At 40.4% G+C, this 22,793-nt stretch overlaps 1 protein-coding gene across 1 annotated transcript; it reads left to right on the forward strand.

Moving 5' to 3' along the window:
* Positions 1-6,054: 6,054 nt before the first annotated feature.
* On the forward strand, positions 6,055-20,491 carry TNFAIP6 (TNF alpha induced protein 6). Its single transcript, XM_061445561.1, has 6 exons — positions 6,055-7,018; positions 13,306-13,443; positions 14,747-14,908; positions 17,027-17,255; positions 18,272-18,312; positions 19,412-20,491. The coding sequence occupies exons 1-6, from the start codon at positions 6,925-6,927 to the stop codon at positions 19,573-19,575; spliced, it is 828 nt and encodes a 275-aa protein (XP_061301545.1). The 5' UTR covers positions 6,055-6,924; the 3' UTR covers positions 19,576-20,491.
* The last annotated feature ends 2,302 nt before the right edge of the window (positions 20,492-22,793 follow it).

Consider the following 22,793-nt stretch of genomic DNA (forward strand, 5'->3'; position numbering starts at 1 on the left):
GTTAAGATAGTGTGAATATCTGCGCTATGTCATATGCCAATGAAATAATTATAATTACAGAAGACTAAAACAAGCCTTTATGAATGCTTAGTTACTTTAATTGTAAGGAAAAATAATTAAAGTGATAAAGATTAGTGTGTACTTTGTACGCAATAGTCTGTCAATTTTGCAACAACTTGTGCAATATCTTACCGAAAATGTAACATGAATTTTTAGTGTGCTCTTTAATTTAGTTATTAGTTCATTCTGTCTACTTGGTGTATTTTAACAGTTGGCAGGACAAGGATCATTCTCGCAGTTCCACAAAACCCAAATGTTGTCACATAATTAGTATAGATGCATAAACCGTCAGAGAGGAAAAGCATTTTCTTCCTTTCTGTAGAAGTAATTATTCACTGGAGCTTAATAACTGTCCTTTGTTCGCATAAGTATTTATCTCTACTATTTCAAACATGGGAGGATTTCTTAGAATTACCCATTTTTTTAAAGCATATAAGCTTGCAGGAGTGTTTATTTCCTCAAACTTCTTGAACACGAAGTCTTTCTTGCAAAAATTGTCCCCATGTGTTTGAATGGTTACTAGTGATTTGAACGGCATGTGCCAGTCAGCAGTCCATAGCTGTTTTGGGGTAACTCTCTCTTGGTGTTTCCCTTTAAAGCTGCTCCACTTTGGCTAGAAAATTAAATACTCCTTCTATCCAAGGGGATGAGAAAAGCATTATTCTATGAGCACTGGAAGAAAAAGGCCTGGGTCATGTTTTTTAATCCACTGGCTGTTTGTTTTCTACTATTCAGAGAACAAAACTCAAGATCCTAAGGACCTAAATTCTGTACATCTGATTCTTTGCATAAATTAATTGTGCAATCGAATTTTAATATTTTTACAAACACCTCCAAAATTCTTGGAGTTTGCTTTGCAATGGCTAAAGTTGCAAGTTATTTTTCCTTTTAGTAGTTTCTTGGCAATCTTTGGAGCCAGTTTGTCTTGGCATCCCCCTACCATATTCCCACTTTTCAGTATCATGTTCTAAAAACTGTGCTTACAACATTTTGTGATGTGTTTAATATATTTTTGTAGTTTAAAAATTTAACCATACAAGAACATCTGTGAGACACTTGTAAATTTTGTATCTCTATGTATTTTTAATTTTGATAGGTTCAACTATTTAGGACTTTATATATTTATTTCAGTAGAGGACTTAAACTGACAAATAGTTTAACTTGGCGAATGCCCAGATTTTTTATAAGTGAATCCATTATATTCTTCTAACATCTGCTCTTAATAATCCTGAATGGTTTTGGTTTGTTCTACTTTTATATGAAGTTTTCTATTTATTATTTTTTTTACCTAAAGTTCCATTACAGAGATTGGATGATTCTTATCTCATTGATGTTGCTGATAAAAATGGACCCTGCTTCCAATGCGAATTAGACTATAAGACAAAAGAGAGTCAGTTTTAAAATATTTAATTCTAAGACAAAATGCCTTCTAAAGATTAACTTAACACTGTGACAATAAATAGTATAATCATTGGCCAAATAAGTTCTCACATTATAAAATTCCTCTAAAATTGCATCATCTGGAACACACAGGGGACAGGAAAAGTTAGGAAATTTCATCAGAAATTCCTTCTGCCTTCCCTTCAAGTACAACAAATGTGTGACAATTTAGAAAACCTGTTTCGTAAATTCATCAGGTATTTTAAAATACGTATTTTAAAATCCTGTCCTGTTATTTTTAAAGGAAATTTCACAAAGAGCAAATGCCAAACTAATTTTTTGTAAACCAAAATATCGTCTGGAATATATATGACATAATTCTGAGCTATCTGACACTGTGGAGTCTTTTGCTGGAGTACTGTTTAATTTTGGCATGACACTTCAAGAAGGATGCAGGCCACCTGGAAAGAGTACTGGGGAGAGGAACAAGAATGATCAAGAGTCTAGAAAATGTGACCTACAGGAAAGATGAAAAGAACAGCCTGTTTATTTTTAAGGAGAGACCTGAAGCACGATACAGTAACAGTTTAACATAACTTTCCTGCTACTAAGAGGCAGTAAAGAAGCCCTTACTTTGGTCTGCTGAAGCAGAAAGAAGAAATAGGCTGAAGGTGCAGCAGGAAAGATTTTAGTTAATGCAAGATGTTTTGGTTAAGGTAGGTAGTTAAAATGTTATAAAGTTAAGCACCAAGAGGCTGTGGAATTGCCACCACTGCAGGTTCATACAGTCTACACAAGTATCTGCCAGAAGTAATTTAGGTGTAATTATTTCTGCCATATGTGATACGTTTGGGATCTGATGGCTCTTAAGCTCTCCATGGAGATCTCGGGGTGTGGGACAATTCGTCAGCTTGTTCTTTGACAATTCATTTCATTGGGAAAAAGCAACCAAATAAACAACAAAAAAAGTTTAAATACAAGGAAAATTGTTTAAAATGAAATAAGAAACAAGATAGCACTGGAAGTGGCCTTCTTTCAAAGAACACCCATTCCAAGCTTCTCCTCAAATGTCATCTCAAAATAAGTTTGGTGTTCTGTCTGTTTGGCTGTTCTAAAACATTCCTGGAATTCTGGTTTAAAAATGCCTTCTGCTTTTCAGCCTAAATGTAACTCTGTACAGGATGGGATGGGATAACATGGGATGGGATAAGATAGGATGGGATGATATTGTTGTTGGGCTAGCTTTTTCCTTTCTGTAGGTTGAACAGCCCTTCTATTTTCTGGTTTCCCACAGTGTAAATTCAGCCAGTGGTGTCAGATTAGAATCATAGAATCATAGAACAGTTAGGGTTGGAAAGGACCTTAAGATCATCTAGTTCCAACCCCCCTGCCATGGGCAGGGACACCTCACACTAAACCATGTCACCCAAGGCTCTGTCCAGCCTGGCCTTGAACACCACCAGGGATGGAGCATTCACAGCTTCCCTGGGCAGCCCATTCCAGTGCATCACCACCCTCACGTTAAAGAACTTCCTCCTTATACCTAATCTGAACTTCCTGTGTCTAAGTTTGAAACCACCACACCATGTTCTACCACTACAGTCCCTGATGAAGAGTCCCACCATGGCATCCTTATAGGCCCCTTTCCCCCCTTTTACATTGGCTATTTTAGTTTTTTCTCATTAGAAAAACTTAGACATTCTTTCACTACCTCTTTCCAGCACTTCTTTCTTTGTTACACTTCCCACCAAGTAATTTTTTGAAGGAGATTACAGCTTCTTGCAAAAAAACTCCAAATGAAAGGCCTTCTCCTGCATGCTTTTACATTTAAATACACCGTTCTTGGTATCGTTCTCAAAGCTATAAACAATATGATTGTAATATAGTCTATATCATCGATAGTAATACATGAATCTTAGGCTATGAAAACGATAATATTTTCACTGGTTTCATTCACTTATAAATAGAAGAATAATGAAAATTTAGGTGCTTAATGTTTAAATTAATGCAAAGGAGATTCGTGACCCACATACATTACTGTTGTTATCATCCTTGGCTTATCCATTAAGCTACTGGACTGTTTTTTCTCTCTGCCATTGAAATTAGTGTTACATCACTGTGGGTTTCACACCATGGTTTGGGAACTACTAACATAGGTGTTCATTTTGAATGCTGGTCAAAGCCACAGGACAACTTTCAAACAGCATTTCTTACATAGGTAAGTATGGAAAGAGTTAAGGAAAGCCCTTCCCTCCAGTTTATGTAAGATTTTTCTGGATTATATTTAAATGTGGAAAAACTTGGAAGAAACTTCAGAAAATACTGTCAGATGAATGTCTTGAAGTGCCCGTGTACAGCTGTGGAATACCTTCTTGTTGGTGAGAGGTTCTGCCTGGATTTGCAGATGAAAACTTTCCTTTCCAGCTCACTTGGGAGGCAGATGTGTAGGTCTGAATGTTACTTTATTGTCACTTCAAGTTCCACAGGCTTACCCATAGGCTCAGTCTGGAGCATTCGTCTAATGTTAATGCTACACAACAGCAAACATTTCATTGTTTCCTGAAGTATCAAAATTGACCATATCCAATTACTCTTCACTATAAAACATGTGCTGAACACTGCAGAGCTTTTTTTACTGTCCAACAAAGATGAAGTTAATTAATTTGAGGAATTGTTTAGAGGAGATGATGATAGACATCTGAATCCTGAGTTCAAGACTGGATGATGACCTGTGATGCCTTACAGCCTCAGTTATTCTGTGCTTCATAAGCCATTGTATGTCTTTGGACATATTAACAGCCAACGTTCTTCCTCCAAGGAGGTATGCATTTGTTCAAACAGTAGCCCTTGTATATATTAAGAGATGTTCTCAGATACTGCCATGATTAGAACTGTTTGCTATTTTATGTCCTTTACTTATCAAGGTGCTTTTTCTAACAGAGGCCTTTCACCATTAACAGTTAACTTCAGTAAAATAATATTTTTTATTCATTGTTGCATGAGTGTCTTTCTCAAGAGTGCTTTCTCAAGTATGCTTTTCTATTACAAATTATCTCCAAGTTGGTACACACTCCTTGATCTTTATGAGTTAGTCATTATAAAGACATTTTTGTGATCTTGTGGGATTGGCACCCTCCTACCAGAGAATGGAACAATTCCCTTTGGCATAGACACCTCTCTCTGATGTTAAGATCATTACAATATCAACTCATGTTGCAATATCATCCAGTGGGATTTGCATGGAATGTCAGAGAGGAAAGTTGCCCTGTGCAGAGAAGGGCATTCACATCAGACTTCTTTCAGAAGAAGAAATTTTAGCATCAAAGAGGATTCTGATTCTACTGATTCATCTGAATCAGTAATTTGTCTTCTTAGTTTACCAGTCAATAATATTGCTGTTGAAACTTTCCTTTGGTTTCCGTTCCTTTTCTCATGCCTCTTTATTGTTTCTAGGTTCCCAAAAGATATGAATGTGTCACAGCTCCAAAGCAGCAAAGGCTGAGTGCCAGTCTCCTTCAGCTAACAGAAAATGAATGTTCCAGAGCAACACACTCACCACTGTCTCCTCCGTTCACCACCACCCCAAAAGTTTATACTGCCATCTTCACAACTCATCCCAGATAACCTCAGATAGATGTCTTGGATGTCAGTGTTTAGAAAGCAACAGACTGTGACCAATATGCTGTCAGAGGATGAAGCTGAATTAACTTGGACTTGTATCTGTTGGGTATTAAAGGAGAAAACAAGTATGGATATAGCACCAACCCTCAAATCTAGAAAGAATAATCAGAGTAGGGCTCCTGCCTCTGTGCAATGAGATACCTCTCTGCAGTGCTTTCTTGTTTTGCTGACAGAGAAGCTGTAAAGTGTTGTGGGACAAGCAGTATGGTGGGGCGATCAGTGTGGTGGAGACTGGTAGACAAACCGGCAGGCAGTATTCCTGGTCCCAGCATCCTGCTTTGTTATAGCTCACTTGCACAGCAGGAAAGAGGACAATTGCCCACAGTGCCCTGAATGTCCCAGGGTGGGCAGAGGGAGCCAGGAGGCTGTCATCGGCTTCCTGTGGGGGACACCTGAGCAGAAAGTCTCAGTGCCAGGCCTTGACATCAGAGTGTGCATGAGCTTTGTCAGGACCAAGAAGACATGTATATGTTGTATATCTACCACTGCACACTGAAGGTTCAAACTCAAACGGTTAAGGCGTGGGTGTGCACAACAGGAATGCACACACAGGGGAACTTTATTAGAAGAATGGGTTCGATCTCATCAGTGAGTGCTGAAGAGGGACAGGTCAAGACATTGGTGTTTTGGTGGAAGGTGCCTTGCTACTCTGGTGCAGGGAAAGGGCTCGCCCTCAGCTCTGTTTCTCAACAGCTCTCCCCTTCAACATCTGCCTGAGTGGTAGCTGGGAGGAATACGTGCGTGTGTCTGTGTACACACTATAGCCAGGCATTCATCTTTTTACATTAAGACCTGAGTGATGAAAAATATCTTCCTCATTGGTACAAGTCATCAATGTAAAATATTCTTGAGTAGGCACAGAGTCGTCCACCCTTTCCTTTCATCTACTTTCATATGGTTGTTCATGCTCATGAGCACATCTTTTTCTATAACTCCTGACTCACAAGTTACCAGTGTTATCAGAACTGGAGAGCAGAGTCTTCCAATGGCTGCTCAGGAGTGTGGAGCACCAGACCATTTTCCATCCTCTCATCTTTCCCCCTTTCTACTCTCCCACTCATCCGCAAGGAGCAGCTGCACTATTCACTTTCAGCCAGAAGGGAAGACAAGAAGACAGCTGTCACGCTATGAATCAGATTTTAAACTGTGGTTTCAAGGGGAAGATTTTAGCTTTATTTCCCACTTGCAGAACAAAGAGCATCTGTTTTTGACACTTGCAGTTTTATGCTGATTACAGATCCAATTACAGATTCTGTGTAGGGAAACTGATTTCAAATAGCCAATACAAAATACTCTCCTTACATTTTTTCATTGATCAGGTCACTGTGAAATTAAATTCAAGTTATGTATGAAAGAACAGAATGTTTAAATGATCATGAGAGGTAGTATGTGTGATTCCCTTCAGTCCTGTAAATGGTGTGACTTGAAACACTATAAGCAGATAGACTGGTTATTGGTTTTATTGTTTTATGGAATTTGAAGACAGCAAGAGCTGAAGAATGAACAGACTTTGGCTTGAAAAGTGTTCATGTGTGCTGCCGTAGTGAGGGCTAAAACAGTTTCTTGGACACACTGGGAATCAAGAAAGCCAAAAGTGAGTCACATGGACGACTGCAGACATCTCATTTAATTGTGTAATAATACTACAGCAAGCACAATTGGAGCAGCCTTGCTGACCTCACAGCTGAAAGCACTATTTAAGATCTGGCTACCAGATGTTCCAATAGGATCTAGCCAGCTGCTAGCAGAGTTTACCCTGAGTGTTTTAACAGGAAATATTTACAGCCTAATAGTTCAGAAGAGATGATTGCACTAATTTTCTTTTCTGCCCTGCTGTGGGACAAGGCTCAAGCATGGGGATTCAAGGACGGAGTGCTGCATAACTCCATTTGGTTAGGTAAGAAATAATTTAATCATGAGTGTTTTGCTGCAAAAGTCACTGTTTGTCTAACAGTATAGAGATGAGCACCTAGCAATACAAACTTGAGACACACATTAATATTAGCAAAATCCTGCACTGAAACGTGATCGTTTTATCTGAGTAGTGACTGTGAGTTCTGTCCTTTTGAGCTTACTATTTGTATTATTTCTCTGAAGTGCAGGAAAAAGTAGGTATGGAATATTTCATCTGAATGCATTTTCTTACAGCATGAGGTAAAGTGAAAACAGTGTTAAATAACAGTTGTTTTTAATGAAGGAAAACGAGTATGAAAAGAAACATTTGGCAAAGGAATTAATTACTTTCTGCATGAACATACTTCAAATGCCTGGGGTCCTACATATGAAACTAAATGGTCTGGAAATAATAGTGCTAATATTTCTTAGGTTTCTAGAAAAGTACAGCAATGTATGTGCTTTGGCCGTTGGTTTGTTCACATCATTAAACAGTGGAGAAGATTTCAAAAGTGCTACAGAAAATGCTGGGGGAACAGTTTCTTTTACCTGAGGTGGGTTTAAATAGCTCTTAGAGGTTTTTTTATAGATCCTTATAATTATCCAATACAACAGAAAAACACATTCAGAATATGGCCACATAAAGAATGCCAAAACATAAGCACACACTGAGCGCTCTGTTTTATAGACAAATGCATAAGAACTCCTTTATCCTCTCTAGAATGTTGTGTGTTTCTTTAAGGGCTTTGAGGAATTCCTGTAGCTGGTACCCATTTCTGTTGTGCTCAGATGTTTCATGGGGGATTGGGGCCATGCTTTATTAGCTGGTGCAGCAGCCACATGACTCTGGTCCCTTCTCGGAGGACCATGTAAACCAGATGATTAGGAGATGTGATCTATATTTTTTTTCCATTTGACTGCACAGTTTTAATGACTTCTCTTTCCTTCTGAACTTGGAACATGCCTGCTGTTTCATGTAGTTGCTAAAGGTGCTCAGTCTGGGGAGAGCTCCAAGGCAGGACAGCTTCATGCATCACCTCAAGTGGCTGCCATTCAAAGAAAGAGTGACAGAAAAGAGGCTTGTGTGAGAAACAAGCAAAGCTTGTATTCTTGGCTGGACTTAACAGGAAGGAGACACAGCAGATAGGTAGGACTGAGGCTGTGTTAGGCCCCGATGGTAGTGGCAGAGGAGGTGAATTTTATACAAGCTGTGATGGGTATTCCCATACCAAAGGACTGTGGTCAGAGTGAAGAGCAAAGGAGCTTGCTGAGTCAGTCCCCTTGTTTACCTGTACCCTTGCAAAGACTGTCTCTGCACAAGAGAACAGCATGTGGCCATGCACAAGTCCTGTCAGTGGTTTAACCATTCTCCCATTCTCTGACACAGTTTTTATCTCAGCCAGACAGTGGTCTTCTAAGGCGTACTCCAGCATAGTGCCAGCCACCCTGTATGAGGCGCTTAGGGACTGCTACAACATACACAAGAATTTGTGATAACAGTGAACATTTAAGCAGTTTCATGATCTGAAGTCAATTTGAAGGAAAAAAAAACCTTATTCTTTAAAATGAATAAACAGAGTGTTAACTGGAATACATAATAAAATGCTGGTTTGCTAGGCCTTTAGCATTTACCATGTGAGTAAATAAAAATAAACCATGGAGTAAAATTAGTGATATTCTCTAAATAAACAAACACATGCAAAATCTGGAACCACAGTTTTCGACCTTGAAATAACCACTCTTGTCTCCAGGACTCTGTTGAAGCTCCTTTAGGAATGCACCATCTAGTATAACTACAGCAATAAAGTCATTGAAACAAACCTCAAAATCCAGTTAATTAAATTACATGTGGCATTCAGTAACATTGTATATAAGTGAAGAAAAATTAGGCAAAATCCCAGACATCCAATATATGCATCTTTGTATTTTAAAAAAGCCAGTGTAACTTGAACTGTAAAACAAGTAACTGCAGTCTCATACTCATGATGCACAGGCATTAAAGCAAGAACCCCTGTTCCCTTGAATAAAACCTAGGAATGTGCAGTGACATCTGAGCTTTGCTTATCTCCTCTTCTTCTGATAAAGCACTATCAAAGGCCAAACTGAAAATGAAGGGAGTTTTCCATTTTTCCTTTATTCCTCAACAAATCATCAGCACAAATAAAAAATCTTGAATTACTGGCAGTCTAGAAATGCTCATGTCTTTTTCCTTCTCTCATTACAAAACATCTTTTGTTTTCTCGGTAAGCATGCAGGCCTGCTGCAGCTGACTGGATCACCTTCTTGTTAATGTTGTTCTTATGTGAATGGAATTTTATAGTTGCTCGCTTTTTGAGACAAGCACATTATAACCAAGGGTTTATTGTGAACTGATGAGAGGATTGCCCAAATATGCTCATACGCTTTTCTGAGTGCCAGTTCTCAGAACCACAAAGTAGGCTTCCCAGGAGAGCAACTGCTCTCTTTGTGTCCTGAATTTCCTCAGTGTTGGCACACCATATGTTAGAGTGGTTTAGGGGCCATACCTACCCCATTTGGCAGAGTACTCTAAGTATGACTGTGCACGTCAGCGGGGGCCCACGCCAGTAACTCTACACAGCCCTCCTCTGCTTAGAAGTAAAATATTTATTTTTATTTAGCATTTAGTGTTTGTGTCATGCATATTCAGGGTACTTTACTAGGCCAAATTTTATGCTTGTTGTGTTTGTGCAGAAAAGATTGGCTATGTTTTACCATCTCCTACTGCTGTGGGTGAGTAGAGGGTCACTGGCCTTGCAGGATCCCACTGTCTCTGGGCTTCAAGGAGAGATCTTAAGAAACCTGAGTTGGAAGAAACATGTCCTGTCAGTCATGGAGCCTGTGACCTTTTGAGTAAGAACCAAAGAAGAAAAGTGAGTGGAGAAAGCCCTGACAGAACAGGGGTTTCAGGCAAAGAGGAAAAGAACTTTGCTGGAAGTTCCCACTGTTGTCCAGGAAGAGGAGATTTCAGGCAGGTCAGGTAAAGAGAGCAGTCTTCAAGCAGAATCCTCCGTCAGAGCAGATGCCCAGCTGAAGCTGGGGCACGTCCCGCTCTGTAGTGCTGGCCCCATGGTATTTGAACAGGACACAGTTACAAGTGTAGGCATGTGCTTGGACTTTCAAGTAAAAACAAAACTTCATGGAGTTTTTAACCCATAGCCATGGTATTGTCTTCATAAAGACCATCAGTCATTTGCGTGTTTGTGTGTGTTTGTGTTCAAATTTGACTGTGAATATGTGTACAGATTTATATATATACATACAGATAGATAGACATGTACATATATATTAACAGTTAACACATAAAACGCTTTGACCTAGGTCTGGTTTTGCTGGTGCAGTTTATCTTTTGGCATATCCCCTAATGTAATTAAAAAGGAGGGGAAAATGCTGGTGAAAGATCTAATCAGTTAATTACAGTATACTGTCAGGGAATACCATATCATTAAACTGTGACACACTGAGCCATCACCAAATCACCAAGCTTGGTAGCATACATGTGTGTGGTCCATCTTCCCAAAGACTGCTTTTGTTATGTTACAAAGGAGTAACAGGGATACAGATTGGTGATTGCTCTCAGCAGGACAACACAACCCACCAAGGTGTTGTGTGAAGACTCAGTGGTGCTGCTGTTGTTAGAGCAGCTCTTGCAGAAACTGTGAAGAGCAGATCTTTCCAGCAATATTCCAAAAAACATGATACCTGTCTGTAGTGACCTATTACTGTCAGTAAGTGGGGGTAAATACCTTTTGAGGAATAAGATTTAAAAACAACATTGCCAGGTGAAAAGTCAGTAGAACTGAAGATAGTAAGATTTTAATGTCAGCTCCAAGAGCAACAAGTCCAAGGAGGGGTGATTTCCCCCAAATCCCTGGAGGTAGCTCCAGCAGCAGTTCCAGGGAAGGAACAGGATGAGTCTTGCAAAGGTGCGAGAGATGGGGGCTTTTATCAGCAAGCATCACTGACAATAAGCTAGAAGACAGGTCTTGGTTTGGCTGTGACTGGTCACCTTTGTAAAGGTGGCAAATCTTAGAATTCAGCTGCCCCTTCCTTTTGACTCAGTGTAGTGGGGCAGCTCAGCTAATTCCAAGGGCTGCTGTGTGCTGCAGTGATCAATAATGTCAATGCCAGGCTGTCTCCTGAATGTGCAGTGAGACTAAAAGCTGTGCTATTTCCTGCAATACTGAGATTTCCAATTCATGCATACTGAACCCAATATAATCATCGTGTAAAGAAACATTGTATGAATTTATCAGGTTATACATGATAGACTACTGAGTGAATGAAAAATAGTACTTCCTCTTAATAAATTTTTAATTAAAATAGATTTTTTTTTTAATATAGCATGGCTTTAAACTGAAAGAAAGTAAATTTAGATTAGATATTAGGAAAAAATTCTTCCCTGTGAGGGTGCTGAGGCCCTGGCACAGGTTGCCCAGAGAAGCTGTGGCTGCCCCATCCCTGGCAGTGCTCAAGGTCAGGTTGGATGGGGCTTTGAGCAACCTGGTCTAGTGGAAGGTGTCCCTGCCTGTGGCAGGGGGCTTGGAACTGGATGATCTTTAAAGTCCCTTCCAGCAAACATTCTGTGATTCTATGAACCTGTGACTTTTCTTTGCAATGGAACTGGCTTCTTTGGGAAGATTTTTCCATGGAATTAATATATGTTATCTCATGCCCATGCCAGTAACATTCCCAGTGATGTTATAGAAAGCGGCTCTTTTCTTCTCATAGTCTTCTGAGACTACAGTCAGCAATATCATTTGCTTCCCTGGGCACCAGGCCAGTGACTGCGGGTCCAAAAACTACACTGGCAAACATCATTCTGTATCTAATAAAGGATCTCACCATTGCTAACCACAATTCAGTGGTGACCATGTTTTTGCAAAAAATACCCTCACCTAGCCAAAACTACTGACTATGCATGTCCTAGAAAAGGCTTTCTTCCCCTCCCCCATGGTACAAATAACTACTGTAACAAATGTTTCCTGCTTTGAGTCTTTTTTCAGTCACATTGGCTAGTGGCAGCTACAGCCAGCCATTTCTCAGATTATACTAAATATAAGAAAGATTTAAACAAAACTGATGTTCAGATCAGATGTGCAGATTGGCTCCAAGACAGATTTCTGTACATATGGCATCAGACAAGCGCAACATAAAAAGATTATAAAACTTGTATATTTGTACTGACAGTTTCTAGGTTTCCCTGGAAAGCTGCTTTATATTGTACTTGAAACAGCAAAGAAAAAGATAATGAAGAAAGTCCATTAATTTTCTGCACAGCAAAAATGTCAGCCAGCAATTGTTCTGGTACTGCCCTTTGTGACACAAGCTCAGATATTTTTACTTCACATTTTTATTCCCTTTAATTTCTGCCTCTCCTCTATCCAAGTAGCTCTGATTTAACTTCTCTGGAGATTCAAAACAAAGCTCTGATTCATCTTACAAAGACACTAAAAGTTACATCCAAAAGTATGCTGTGATAGCAATCCAGAAGGAGCTCCCCCTGAGCCAGATTTGATACACAGACCTAGTGATGCTGACACCAGCTGATTGTTCCCATAACTACTGCTTTCTGCATACTCCTAGGGGAGTCCTTCACTGCTTTTGTTGATTTTTTGTTGTTCAAAAACTCGCCAACCTCTGACTAGCTCTGTTGTTCAAAACTTCTCCCAAACAAAACCGTACCTTTGGGTTACAAAAACATGCCTTTGGGCTGGGAGAGTCATATTTTCCTGACATTTTCTAAGTGGCACAGCTACTAGCTGAACATTTTGTTTCTCTTCTCACCTGGACAGTTGCCCAAAACACAGGTCTTGGGGACACTGCCATAGGTGGTGAGAGCACACTAGAAGGTGGGTCAGCTGAGATACAATACTGAAATCATAGAATCATAGAATCAGGAAATGGTGTGGGTTGGAAGGGACCTTAAAGATCAGCTAGTTCCAAGCCCTCTGCCACAGACAGGGACACCTTCCACTAAACCAGATTGCTCAAAGCTCCGTCAGCCTGGCCTTGAACACTGCTAGGGATGGGGCAGCCATAGCTTCTCTGGGCAGCCTCTGCCAGTGCCTCACCACCCTCACAGTGAAGAACTTCTTCCTAATATCTAACCTAAATCTCCCCTCTGACAGTTTAAAACCATCCCCCCTTGTCCTATCACAACCTACTCTTTTTAAAAGTCCCTCTCCAGCTTTCTTGTTGTCCCTTTAGATACTGGGGGACTGCTCTAAGGTCTTGTTAATCTAAACATCATGTCTCGCTTATATCACACAGAACGAGCTGCCGGAGTGTATCACAGGGAGTCACGCTCTGGGAAGTACCAGCTTACCTATGCAGAAGCAAAAGCAGTCTGTGAATACGAGGGTGGACATCTAGCCACGTATCAGCAGCTGGAGGCGGCAAGAAAAATAGGTTTGAAAAGAACCCATAGCTGTTTGCTTTCCACATTGTGTTCATTCAAAATGTTGCCAGTCTTGTAATTTCATGAATGTTACGAACTTTGGGACTGAGAGACTTGTGAACTCCCTGGATTTTGTCTCAAGTTGCGTACAGTTTCCCCGCTCAGTAACAAAGCACGACTGCGCCACCCACAGAGCTGTCAGGTATAACATCTGCGTGAGATGCTACACATCCCCCCAAGGACAGGGTGCAGAACCGGTAGCACCCAGCAGAGACCTGTCTAGCTGAGCTGGGAAGCCATGGCAGCTCCGCAGCTACAGCTCCTAGGTGCTGCTGGGACTACAGAGGAAGGCGTCTATCCCCAGGGAGCTTTTGTAGCAAATGTGCATTGCTACTTTTCATATCAGTCAAGACGTTTTCACAATATTTCTTCCAGCCATATTTGCTCTGAGAGAGGGTGAGTAGTGTGCTTGTAGTGAAAAGTGAAGCATACTCTATTTCTATTTGATTCCTAATAAGAAACTATCCATTCAGAGCACTGGGAAAACAATGGAAAACATAATCCACTCTAAAAGTTTGCAGGGTATGTTGTTGAGTCAGAAGCTGGCTCTCAGCACTAGCACACATGTAGAAAGGGTGCTTTTGTCTCTTCTGAGTAGCTCATAGTACTAGGACGCCACAAATATGTTCCAGTTGATCTTGGTGAAAACATTGAATTGGTCTCTACCAGACAGTGAATAACATCGCATTCTTTGGCTATTGTTTTTAAGTTCTCAGCCACAAAATGTATTAACAGGATCTTTTTGTTTAGCGAGAAATACATGAGGCATTTCAGGTTAACTTGGAAGGATTTTAAGTAAATTCTTTGTTTTCTTAAGTGTCTCTTGTACGTAGTATTTTATTCATTCTCAGAACTTACTGCTCAAAACTCTTGCAATATGATTACATTTGTATGACTTGAAAAGAGAAACAACAAACATATTGGATATTGCTCATCCAACATGTAATCTGATTACAAATTCTGATACAGAACTTAAAACTCAGTACCCAGGAAACGATATAGTCCATCTGCATTTGATTTTTGTTTTCACATGAAGACCCAATAATCATATTGTGGAGAACACAATGAAATTTTATATTCTGTATTTAAAATTACCTTCTCAAAGTAATGTTCTTTCCTGTAGTTCAATTTCTTTTAGGCCAGTTACACAGAAGTAATTTATGCGCTTTTTATTCAACTTAGTTGAATAAAAAGCAGCGTTTCTTGCCTAGGATCAGTGTACCACACCCATGTTTCATTTTCTCCCCATTGCAGGATTCCATGTATGTGCTGCTGGCTGGATGGCAAAGGGCAGAGTTGGTTATCCCATAGTAAAAGCTGGAGCCAACTGTGGCTTTGGAAGAACTGGTATTGTTGATTACGGGATCCGCCTCAACAGAAGTGAGAGATGGGATGCCTACTGCTACAACCCAAATGGTGTGTTTAAAAAAAAACCATTGCTCATCAGGTCTGGAGTTATGTCTACATGCCATGCTACCTGGCTGCACAAAGGCACCCAGGCTCTGAATTAATTAGCTTCAATGCCATAGACCTGCTGTCTGAGAAGGGGGCCATGTTGAGACAAACTTATTCGGAGCCTTGCACCAGGCCCTCTCTGTCACTACCTATAGCTGACCTGGTTTGCACGGAGCTCAGTGTCTCTGCACCACATTGTTCCATATATGACAGGGACTAATCAAAGACCTTTCAGAAACTAAAAATGTAATGACATGCTGCTGTTGGCAGAAAAGGTAAGTAATGTTTCCAATGAGATGTGCAAAAGTCTTGTTTTCGTTTTTAATTCAAATAACTAATAGGAGGTGTTTAACATTGGAACCATTTCCAGATGCTTTGCCTGTAAACAGACTAAATTTACTGTTAATCCTTATTCCTCCTTTCTTGAGCCTGAGATAGTACAACTTTTGAAAAAGAATGCTGACAGATCCAGCTCCCAGCAGTGCTGTGTGTGTGTTTGCGTGTGTGCACATGTGTAACAAGATGGAGAAAAGCTAATCTCCAAAGCAGAGCTGAAGACATAGTTTGAACATGACTGACAAGGCTTCACTAGATATGGGACACCTCTCCATTCCCCTCCCTTCACTACACTACAGATGACTGAAATACTGGCATAGCCACTGTTTCAGTTTAGCTTGATGTTTTTTTGTATAGGACAGAAAAAGTATGCACTGAGAAGAAAAGCGAAGCTTAACTGTTCACTGCTTGGCTCTCCATCTACTCCAAGTGTACTACCCTGCCTGGCAGAGCCAAAACATGGAGTTGTCCATGACGTCTGTACAGCTGTGCACATTCTGTTTGTGCTCACAGGGCTTGATCTTGTTTATGTGAGCTGGGTAGTTGTAAATCAAATAGCTCTCTGGGGCGGGGGACACTCCCAGATGTTCAGCATACAAAGAGAACTGCAAGAAAAACTACTTCATTCATTATTAATGCATGTAAACTGTCAGCCTGGCTTTCTCCTTTGTCAGCCTTCTCCAATGGGCTGAGAGGCAGTTGCTTTCGAAGTGCACTGGTTAGAGGACAAAAGGAAACCAGTACTGCCAACAGTCACAGACCAGGGAGTCTCTCCCATTACAAGGACATGTATTCACAAAGCCTGACTTACTACAAAGCCTCTCAGAGTTGTCTGCAGGTTAGGGACAAGTAGCCTGGGGGTACAAAGACAAATCTCTGATTGAACAGAGCCTATGCTTCTCTCTAGGATGCTAAAGATGTCAAGAGGAACTTATGGAACTGTTTGAAATGTACATCTCACCTAGAAGTGATCTGGAGCAGGAATCCTAGACAAATAGAAAGGCTTAATCACACTCTCCAGCTTAAAGCTTCAAGTCATGTGCCCTAAATCACCCTTAAAGAGTACCCCTCTGTTCTCTGGGTCTGAACTTGGGGAACAATAGCAAATCCTAAAGTCAGGCAGGGTGAGGTCCCCATATTGGTTGGTCCCATTGTCAGGGAGCTGGTAAAGGCCAAATGGCCACTGAATCAAACTGTACTGAGGGTTTTTCCTCCAAAAGGAGACATCCTGAAGGGACTGAAGAGTGCAGAAATAACAGAAACATGGTGCAGTGTATGTGATCATTAGCCTTTATAACTTTTTTTTGTAGAAGACACACTTTCAAGAGGTTTTTGAGGAAAAAAAAGGGATGGAACTGAATGTCAGGGTGACTTGCAAGTGCAGCTGAAAAGCTTACAGTTTGACATAACTAGAAATCCCTAATGCCTCTTACATAAAACACTTGGCTCTGGCCCAAAGTCTACTGAAATCAATGAAAACTTTTCCTGGGAATTCAGTGAGTTTTGGATCATTCCTCTTGTTTCCAAAATATCTGCTCCCAGAAGCTAGGAATGACTAACATTTCTTGTGACTGCTGAGTGCTTAAATATATGAAAAGTGCTATCACACTGGGTGTCCCTCTGTGTTTTTCTACTGATCTGCTGGGTCAAAGTGGCCAAAGATTTAAACCACAGCCATACCCACAATGGATACTTAAACTTTGATGTTTTTATTGTTCTCTCTTTTTTTTTTTTTTCTCTTAGGAAAAGAGTGTGGTGGAGTTTTCACAGATTCCAAGCATGTTTTTAAGTCACCAGGCTACCCAAATGAGTATGAAAATGAGCAAATTTGCTACTGGCATATTAGAGTAAAGTATGGACAACGTATTCATCTACAGTTTCTTGAGTTTGATGTTGAAGACGACACTGCTTGTATGGCTGATTTCTTGGAAATCTATGATAGCTATGATGATATCAATGGCTTTGTGGGCAGGTAAAGCAAACCCAGCTTTAATATGCAAATAATCAAGTGATTTGTTTTTTCCCCCAGAACATTACTTCACAAGAAAACTGTACTACCTCATACTATTAGCACCTCTATTATGCCTGTAATACTTCAAGCAAAAGTACCTGACCTATCTTTACTGTCATTATTTTTACTGTCATTAACACAAGCCTACAAAAGGTTTCAGAGAATTGCACTTTGAAGCTTTCTGCTTTGTTAGATTACATGAAAAAAAGGTGCAAGACTTCTTAGCCTCTTACCTTAATTCTCATGTTATTTTATAGGAAGAACCCCTAACAATGTCAATTAGTATTTTGTGTTTGCTTTAACTGAAAGGAGGGAGATGGGGTGTTAAACTCTTAGCAAAAATGTAATTGAGGTAAAATATTTTCTAACGATACTAGATCAGAACAAGTGCTATATATCTTCTCTCTTGATACATTTAGTTTTCCTCTTTGCGTAGTTCTCACTTGCTTTTCTTCCATGTCATATTTTTGCTTGTCTTCTAGCAGTCAGATTTTGGTATGAAGTCCAGAACAAAAAGTGATAAAACCCACTTCCAAATTCCTGCCACTTTTCACATCCTCTCTATAAATCCTGTGTAGCAAAGCAAGGATATAGTCTATTTACTTTGCTTTTACAGATAATTTTAATGTTTTTTCTTGACAATGTTTCTTAGCATCAAGCCACTGTTCTTTTCCTTAATGTCTTGTTAAAATGCTCTTTTTATTTCTTCTGCATCATTTACTTGCTGTGTAAATTGAAGTGTTTGCTGCATTTCTCCCTTTCCTAAACCTGACATGACAAAAATTCTTCAGGCAATTGCATTAACCTGTAGTGAAGAATTACATATACTGAATACCTATAGCAAAGTTAGCCCCATGAGCTACAGCTCCAAAGGAAAGTGCAGCCTGAAAGCTACTGTTCCGTGTGGGTCTCCATGTAGAGGGAATATGGCATATTTGCTATGTTGTTTAGTTGTGACCATTTGTATTCTTTTCCAGATTTTGTGGAGATGAGTTGCCAGATGATATCATTAGCACAGGTAATATATATTTGCACTCTTTATGGTAAATAAAAAAAAAAAAAAATCAGCCAAAATCACCTTTTGTCCCTTCTTTCTAATAATATATGGTAAAGAGGTCCAAAGACAAAATCTCTGCTTCTTGGCTGGCAAGTCATAAACTGCTGTTCAAAACTGCCATCATGCTCATTTGTCAGTGCAATTACTTCTAAATAAATGCAAAAGAAAAACAGCCTGGTTAGAAAATAATCAGGGTGCATTCTGCTGGATTTACAGAGGTAGTACACCAATGAATGTTAAGGAGTTTTCATGCAGGCGTCTTCATGCAGCAGGTCTGTAATCAGTGACTGAGACCTACCTCTGTGCGCAGTCTTCATGCAGTGATGGTTTCCCATTTCAAGGACAAGGACTGCAAAGACACTTCCAAAGCCAGTTTTAGACGTTGTTCTACCTGTATGTTTAAACAGCAGGTCAAGGTCTGATCACACAGAAATCAAAGCCACTTTTACCTTTGTTTGCTTAAGTGTCACAAAGTTGCTGTAGCACAAAAGTCATGAGGACTACCTGTGCAAGCCATCTATGAATAGTCTCGTGCAGAAACTCATGTTAGTGCACTCCAGCCCACAGCTGTAATCAGCACAAAGAGAACAGAAAAGCTGAACTGTGCCACCCTGATCTCCCAGTTTACACAGGCTTGGTACAGATGAGTAGGTAACGCTCAGGGGAGAGTGATACAGAAACCTCATCTCTGTGTCACCTAGAGATTCGTGAGGCACCAGACGTGTCTCACACACACAGTGTGACATTTCACAGATAGAGTGAAGCAGAGCAGCATTCTAAAGAACAGGAGATGCTTTGCAGAAAGCACTGGGTACAGCAAAATTTTATCAACACCTGGGCTCTGCAGACAAAGAAAACTGATGAAAATCTGCCAGGTTTTCCATGGAGCTAATGGAACTTCAATAATCCTGGGTCACAGCTTGGAAGTAGACAAACCATGTGGATTGCTCTAAGGATCTCAGAAGGAAGCAAGAAAGAGCACTTTAAAATTACCTCTGAAATACCACATTTTCATGCCACCCAAAAAAGTAACCTTTGTTTTAACTTCGTCTTCTCACAGGCAATGTGATGACCTTGAAGTTTTTGACAGATGCTTCAGTGACTGCTGGTGGTTTTCAAATTAGATATATTACTATGGACATGCCTTCTAAGTCAAATGATGGAAAAAATACAACATCTCAAGGAAAAACAAACTTCTTATCTGGGAAATTTGGTATTATGTGAGCAGAATAATGAGATACACTCATTAAGAAACATGTTTTAGAGCCCAATTCAGATATCTGTTTCTTCAGATAAGACATTTTCTTCATATCTTTCTTTTGATTTCTGCTTTATGTAAGTTTTGTTAAGTACAGTAGGAAATAAATTATAAAATACACTTATATGAATAATAGAAGACTTTTTAGATTACAAGTACTGTAAAGAGCTGAAGAATCCATTGTTACCAAAGATTTAAGAATTATTTTTCTATATAAACTATTTCTTCTCCTCATTTCTCACACCATTTGAAAAAACTTTGTGTGTGACTGTTTCTATTAATTTTAAATGTTCTCTCCTTGGTTTCCACCTATTTATTTTTTTAGATGGTTGCTTTGTTTTTTCCTGTTCTCTACATGTTATTATTTCTTAAATTAACTCATTTCCATGATCTCAAAAGGCCTTTGGAGTGAGTTTATTTTTAATATACATAAATTCATCTTGTGAATGACCTAGCAGCCGCACGTCATTGCCTAAAGTCAGAAGATTGGGAAGCAACATGAACAGCACAGAATCAATTATATCACCATCATAATTTTGTTGTGAGATGAATCAAAAACTACTCATTAATTTTGCAGGGTTTCCTCACTCAGAGGAGAGATGTTTAAATCCTTTCACAACTCTGATTTCACTTAGTGAAGAATCAAATGAAAGATGTGGTAATGTTAATAGAATTGGTGAAATGAAGCATCAGAAGAAATGCTGACTGAGTCCAGCAAATACGTTCAAAAGATCCTGTCAAGATGCTGTATGGTGTTTACACGGGTTTTAAAGACTGTACTGTTTTAAATTGATGAACATACACCAATCTCCATATGTTTTTAACTTCAGTTTAAATTCTTCATTCTGAAGCAGCATTAAAGCTACCTCTGTTTTAATCATGTCCTGAGTTTCCAATGAATTATTTTTATGTCTTGAGAACTTTTCAGGCTTTGAAATTATTTTTCTTGATTTAAAACAGTAAATAAGTCTTCAGAGTTTCTTTCTTTCCCTCTGAATGTTTTCTTGACCCCATAGCTGCTGAAATCTTAACGCTCACTAAGAATCTTCCTGTGACATTTTTTTTTTATTTGGAGCATTGTGAATTCCTCAGAAAGAGTTTTGCACAAGAGGAAGAGGAGGATCTTAATCTAAACAGACCCATTAATTCCCTAATTATTTATTCTAATTCTTGGTTCTTGAATTTTATTTAATCTTTGAGCTTTTATTGTTGTAATTTCACTGGGAATATAATCCTGCTGCCCAGCTGTATTGGAGAATGATGTTGCAGCTAGTGCTGCAGCGTCTGTCCCTGTCCTCTCCAACACTTTATTTTGCTATCACTGCATTTAATGGGATTAAGCTGCTCCTAAATTCTGTTGGTACTTTTTAATCCTGCCACCTGGTGGGCTGAATAAACTTATTCACATCCTCTTAGAAAATGTCATTCCAGTTAAGATCAGCAAAAGTGTTTGTTAAGAAGGAAAATGCATGAAGAGAACTGTTAACATTTTATTTGTGACCTAGGTGGGGTTTTATTGGGTTTAGGTTTTTCTTTGTTGTTTCTTTAATTGAGAAGGAAAAGATCTTGAACTGATATGGATCAGAACCAAGGGGTGTAGAGGAAATATCTGCCTGTCTGAAAACCCCATGGAGTCAAGGGGATGTTGTGTCGGGGGAAGAGTTTCCTTCCAGAACAGGCATTCTTGTTAAGCATCTCCAATGCCACTACGACACCCTGTGGGCAATTAAGACAGACTTCGCCACTTGCCTTACTGCTCAGGCCTGTCTCTACCCCTGAGAAGCAGGGTTTCTCTGCACTTCACATATGCCACCACTGCTCTTATTTCATATTTCACCTGCAAATGCCCTGATGTAATTCACACATCGTCACTTGTCTCCTCTTTGTGGCTTCACCACAAGGTGGGATATACTGTGCACTGCTAAGTGCTAAGGTCTCCTGCACACAGACAATGGCGGTGGTTGCTGGGCAGCACTTGGTGCTGCAGCTATAGTGGGGAGCGAACAAAAAGTGGAGTCTGTTGCACTGACTTCTCCCTACTGTTTGGAAACCCCACACCTACTTGGTCCCCTGTGCCTCTCTTCTCCATCCCCATTAGATGGCTGTAAAAAAAAAAAAACCAACTGGAAACATTCCAAAGCACAGACCCACATATTTGAGTCTTAAGGAATGAAGTTGCTGTCTTGAGACCCCATCTGCAGTCCTGTGTCCAGCTCTGGGGCCCCCCAACATAAGGACATGGAGCTGTTGGAGTAATGTCCAGAAGAGGCCATGAAGATGCTCTGAGGCCTGGAGCACCTATGCTGTGGAGACAGTCTGAGAGAGCTGGGCTTGTTCAGCCTGGAAAAGAGAAGGGTCCAGGGAGACCTTAGATCAAGTGCCTAAAGGTGCCAATGAGAAAGCTGGAGAGGGGCTTTTTACAAGGGCAGGCAGGGACAGGACAAGGGGGAATGGGTTTAAACTGACAAGAGTGCCAATTTAGGTTAAATATTAGGAAGTTCTTCCCTGTCAGGGAGTAAGTACACAACAAGCTTGAACAGGAAATCCCAGTCATCCAGGAATTCTAGGGGGGAGAGTGAGGGAGCAGCTGCTTGGTTCTGAGTTATTGGCTGGGCTTAAACCACGACAGTGCAGCTCTTTCTAGGAATGAGTTGATCCCTTCCTGCTGCTCATAAAAATTTCTTCCCCAGCAGAGTCTGGAGAATTTCCTTGTACAGAACAAAGTGGTACAGACAGTTCTTTGTCTGCACCTTTAGTGAGGCCCTGGCACAGGTTGCCCAGAGAAGCTGTGGCTGCCTCATCCCTGGCAGTGTTCAAGGCCAGGTTGGATGGGGCTTGGAACAACCTGCTCTAGTGGAAGGTGTCCCTGCCCGTGGCAAGGGGTTGGAACTGGGCGAGCTTCAAGGTCCCTTCCAACCCAAACCATTCTAGGTTCTAATTTCGTGTTTATTCAGCTCAGTTACGCAGGAACAGACGCTCGGCTGTAACCGCTGAGCAGATCTGGGAGATCTAGAGGTTATTTTACACTCACAAATAAACGTCCTCCAGGCTGAAGAACCTCCGCGCATCACCCATCCCACACCGCCCTCAGCTCCGCTGGCGCCTGAGCTCGGAGTCGCCCCCTGGCACCTCCCTCCTCTGGGCCGCAGCCACCAATCAGCGGCGGAGGGCGGTGTCGGCGCGC

Source organism: Pezoporus flaviventris, unplaced genomic scaffold (genome assembly GCF_033815535.1).
Source record: "Pezoporus flaviventris isolate CSIRO_AGI_PZ_B2104156 unplaced genomic scaffold, CSIRO_AGI_Pfla_v1 ptg000001l, whole genome shotgun sequence".
Taxonomy (NCBI): Eukaryota; Metazoa; Chordata; class Aves; order Psittaciformes; family Psittacidae; genus Pezoporus; species Pezoporus flaviventris.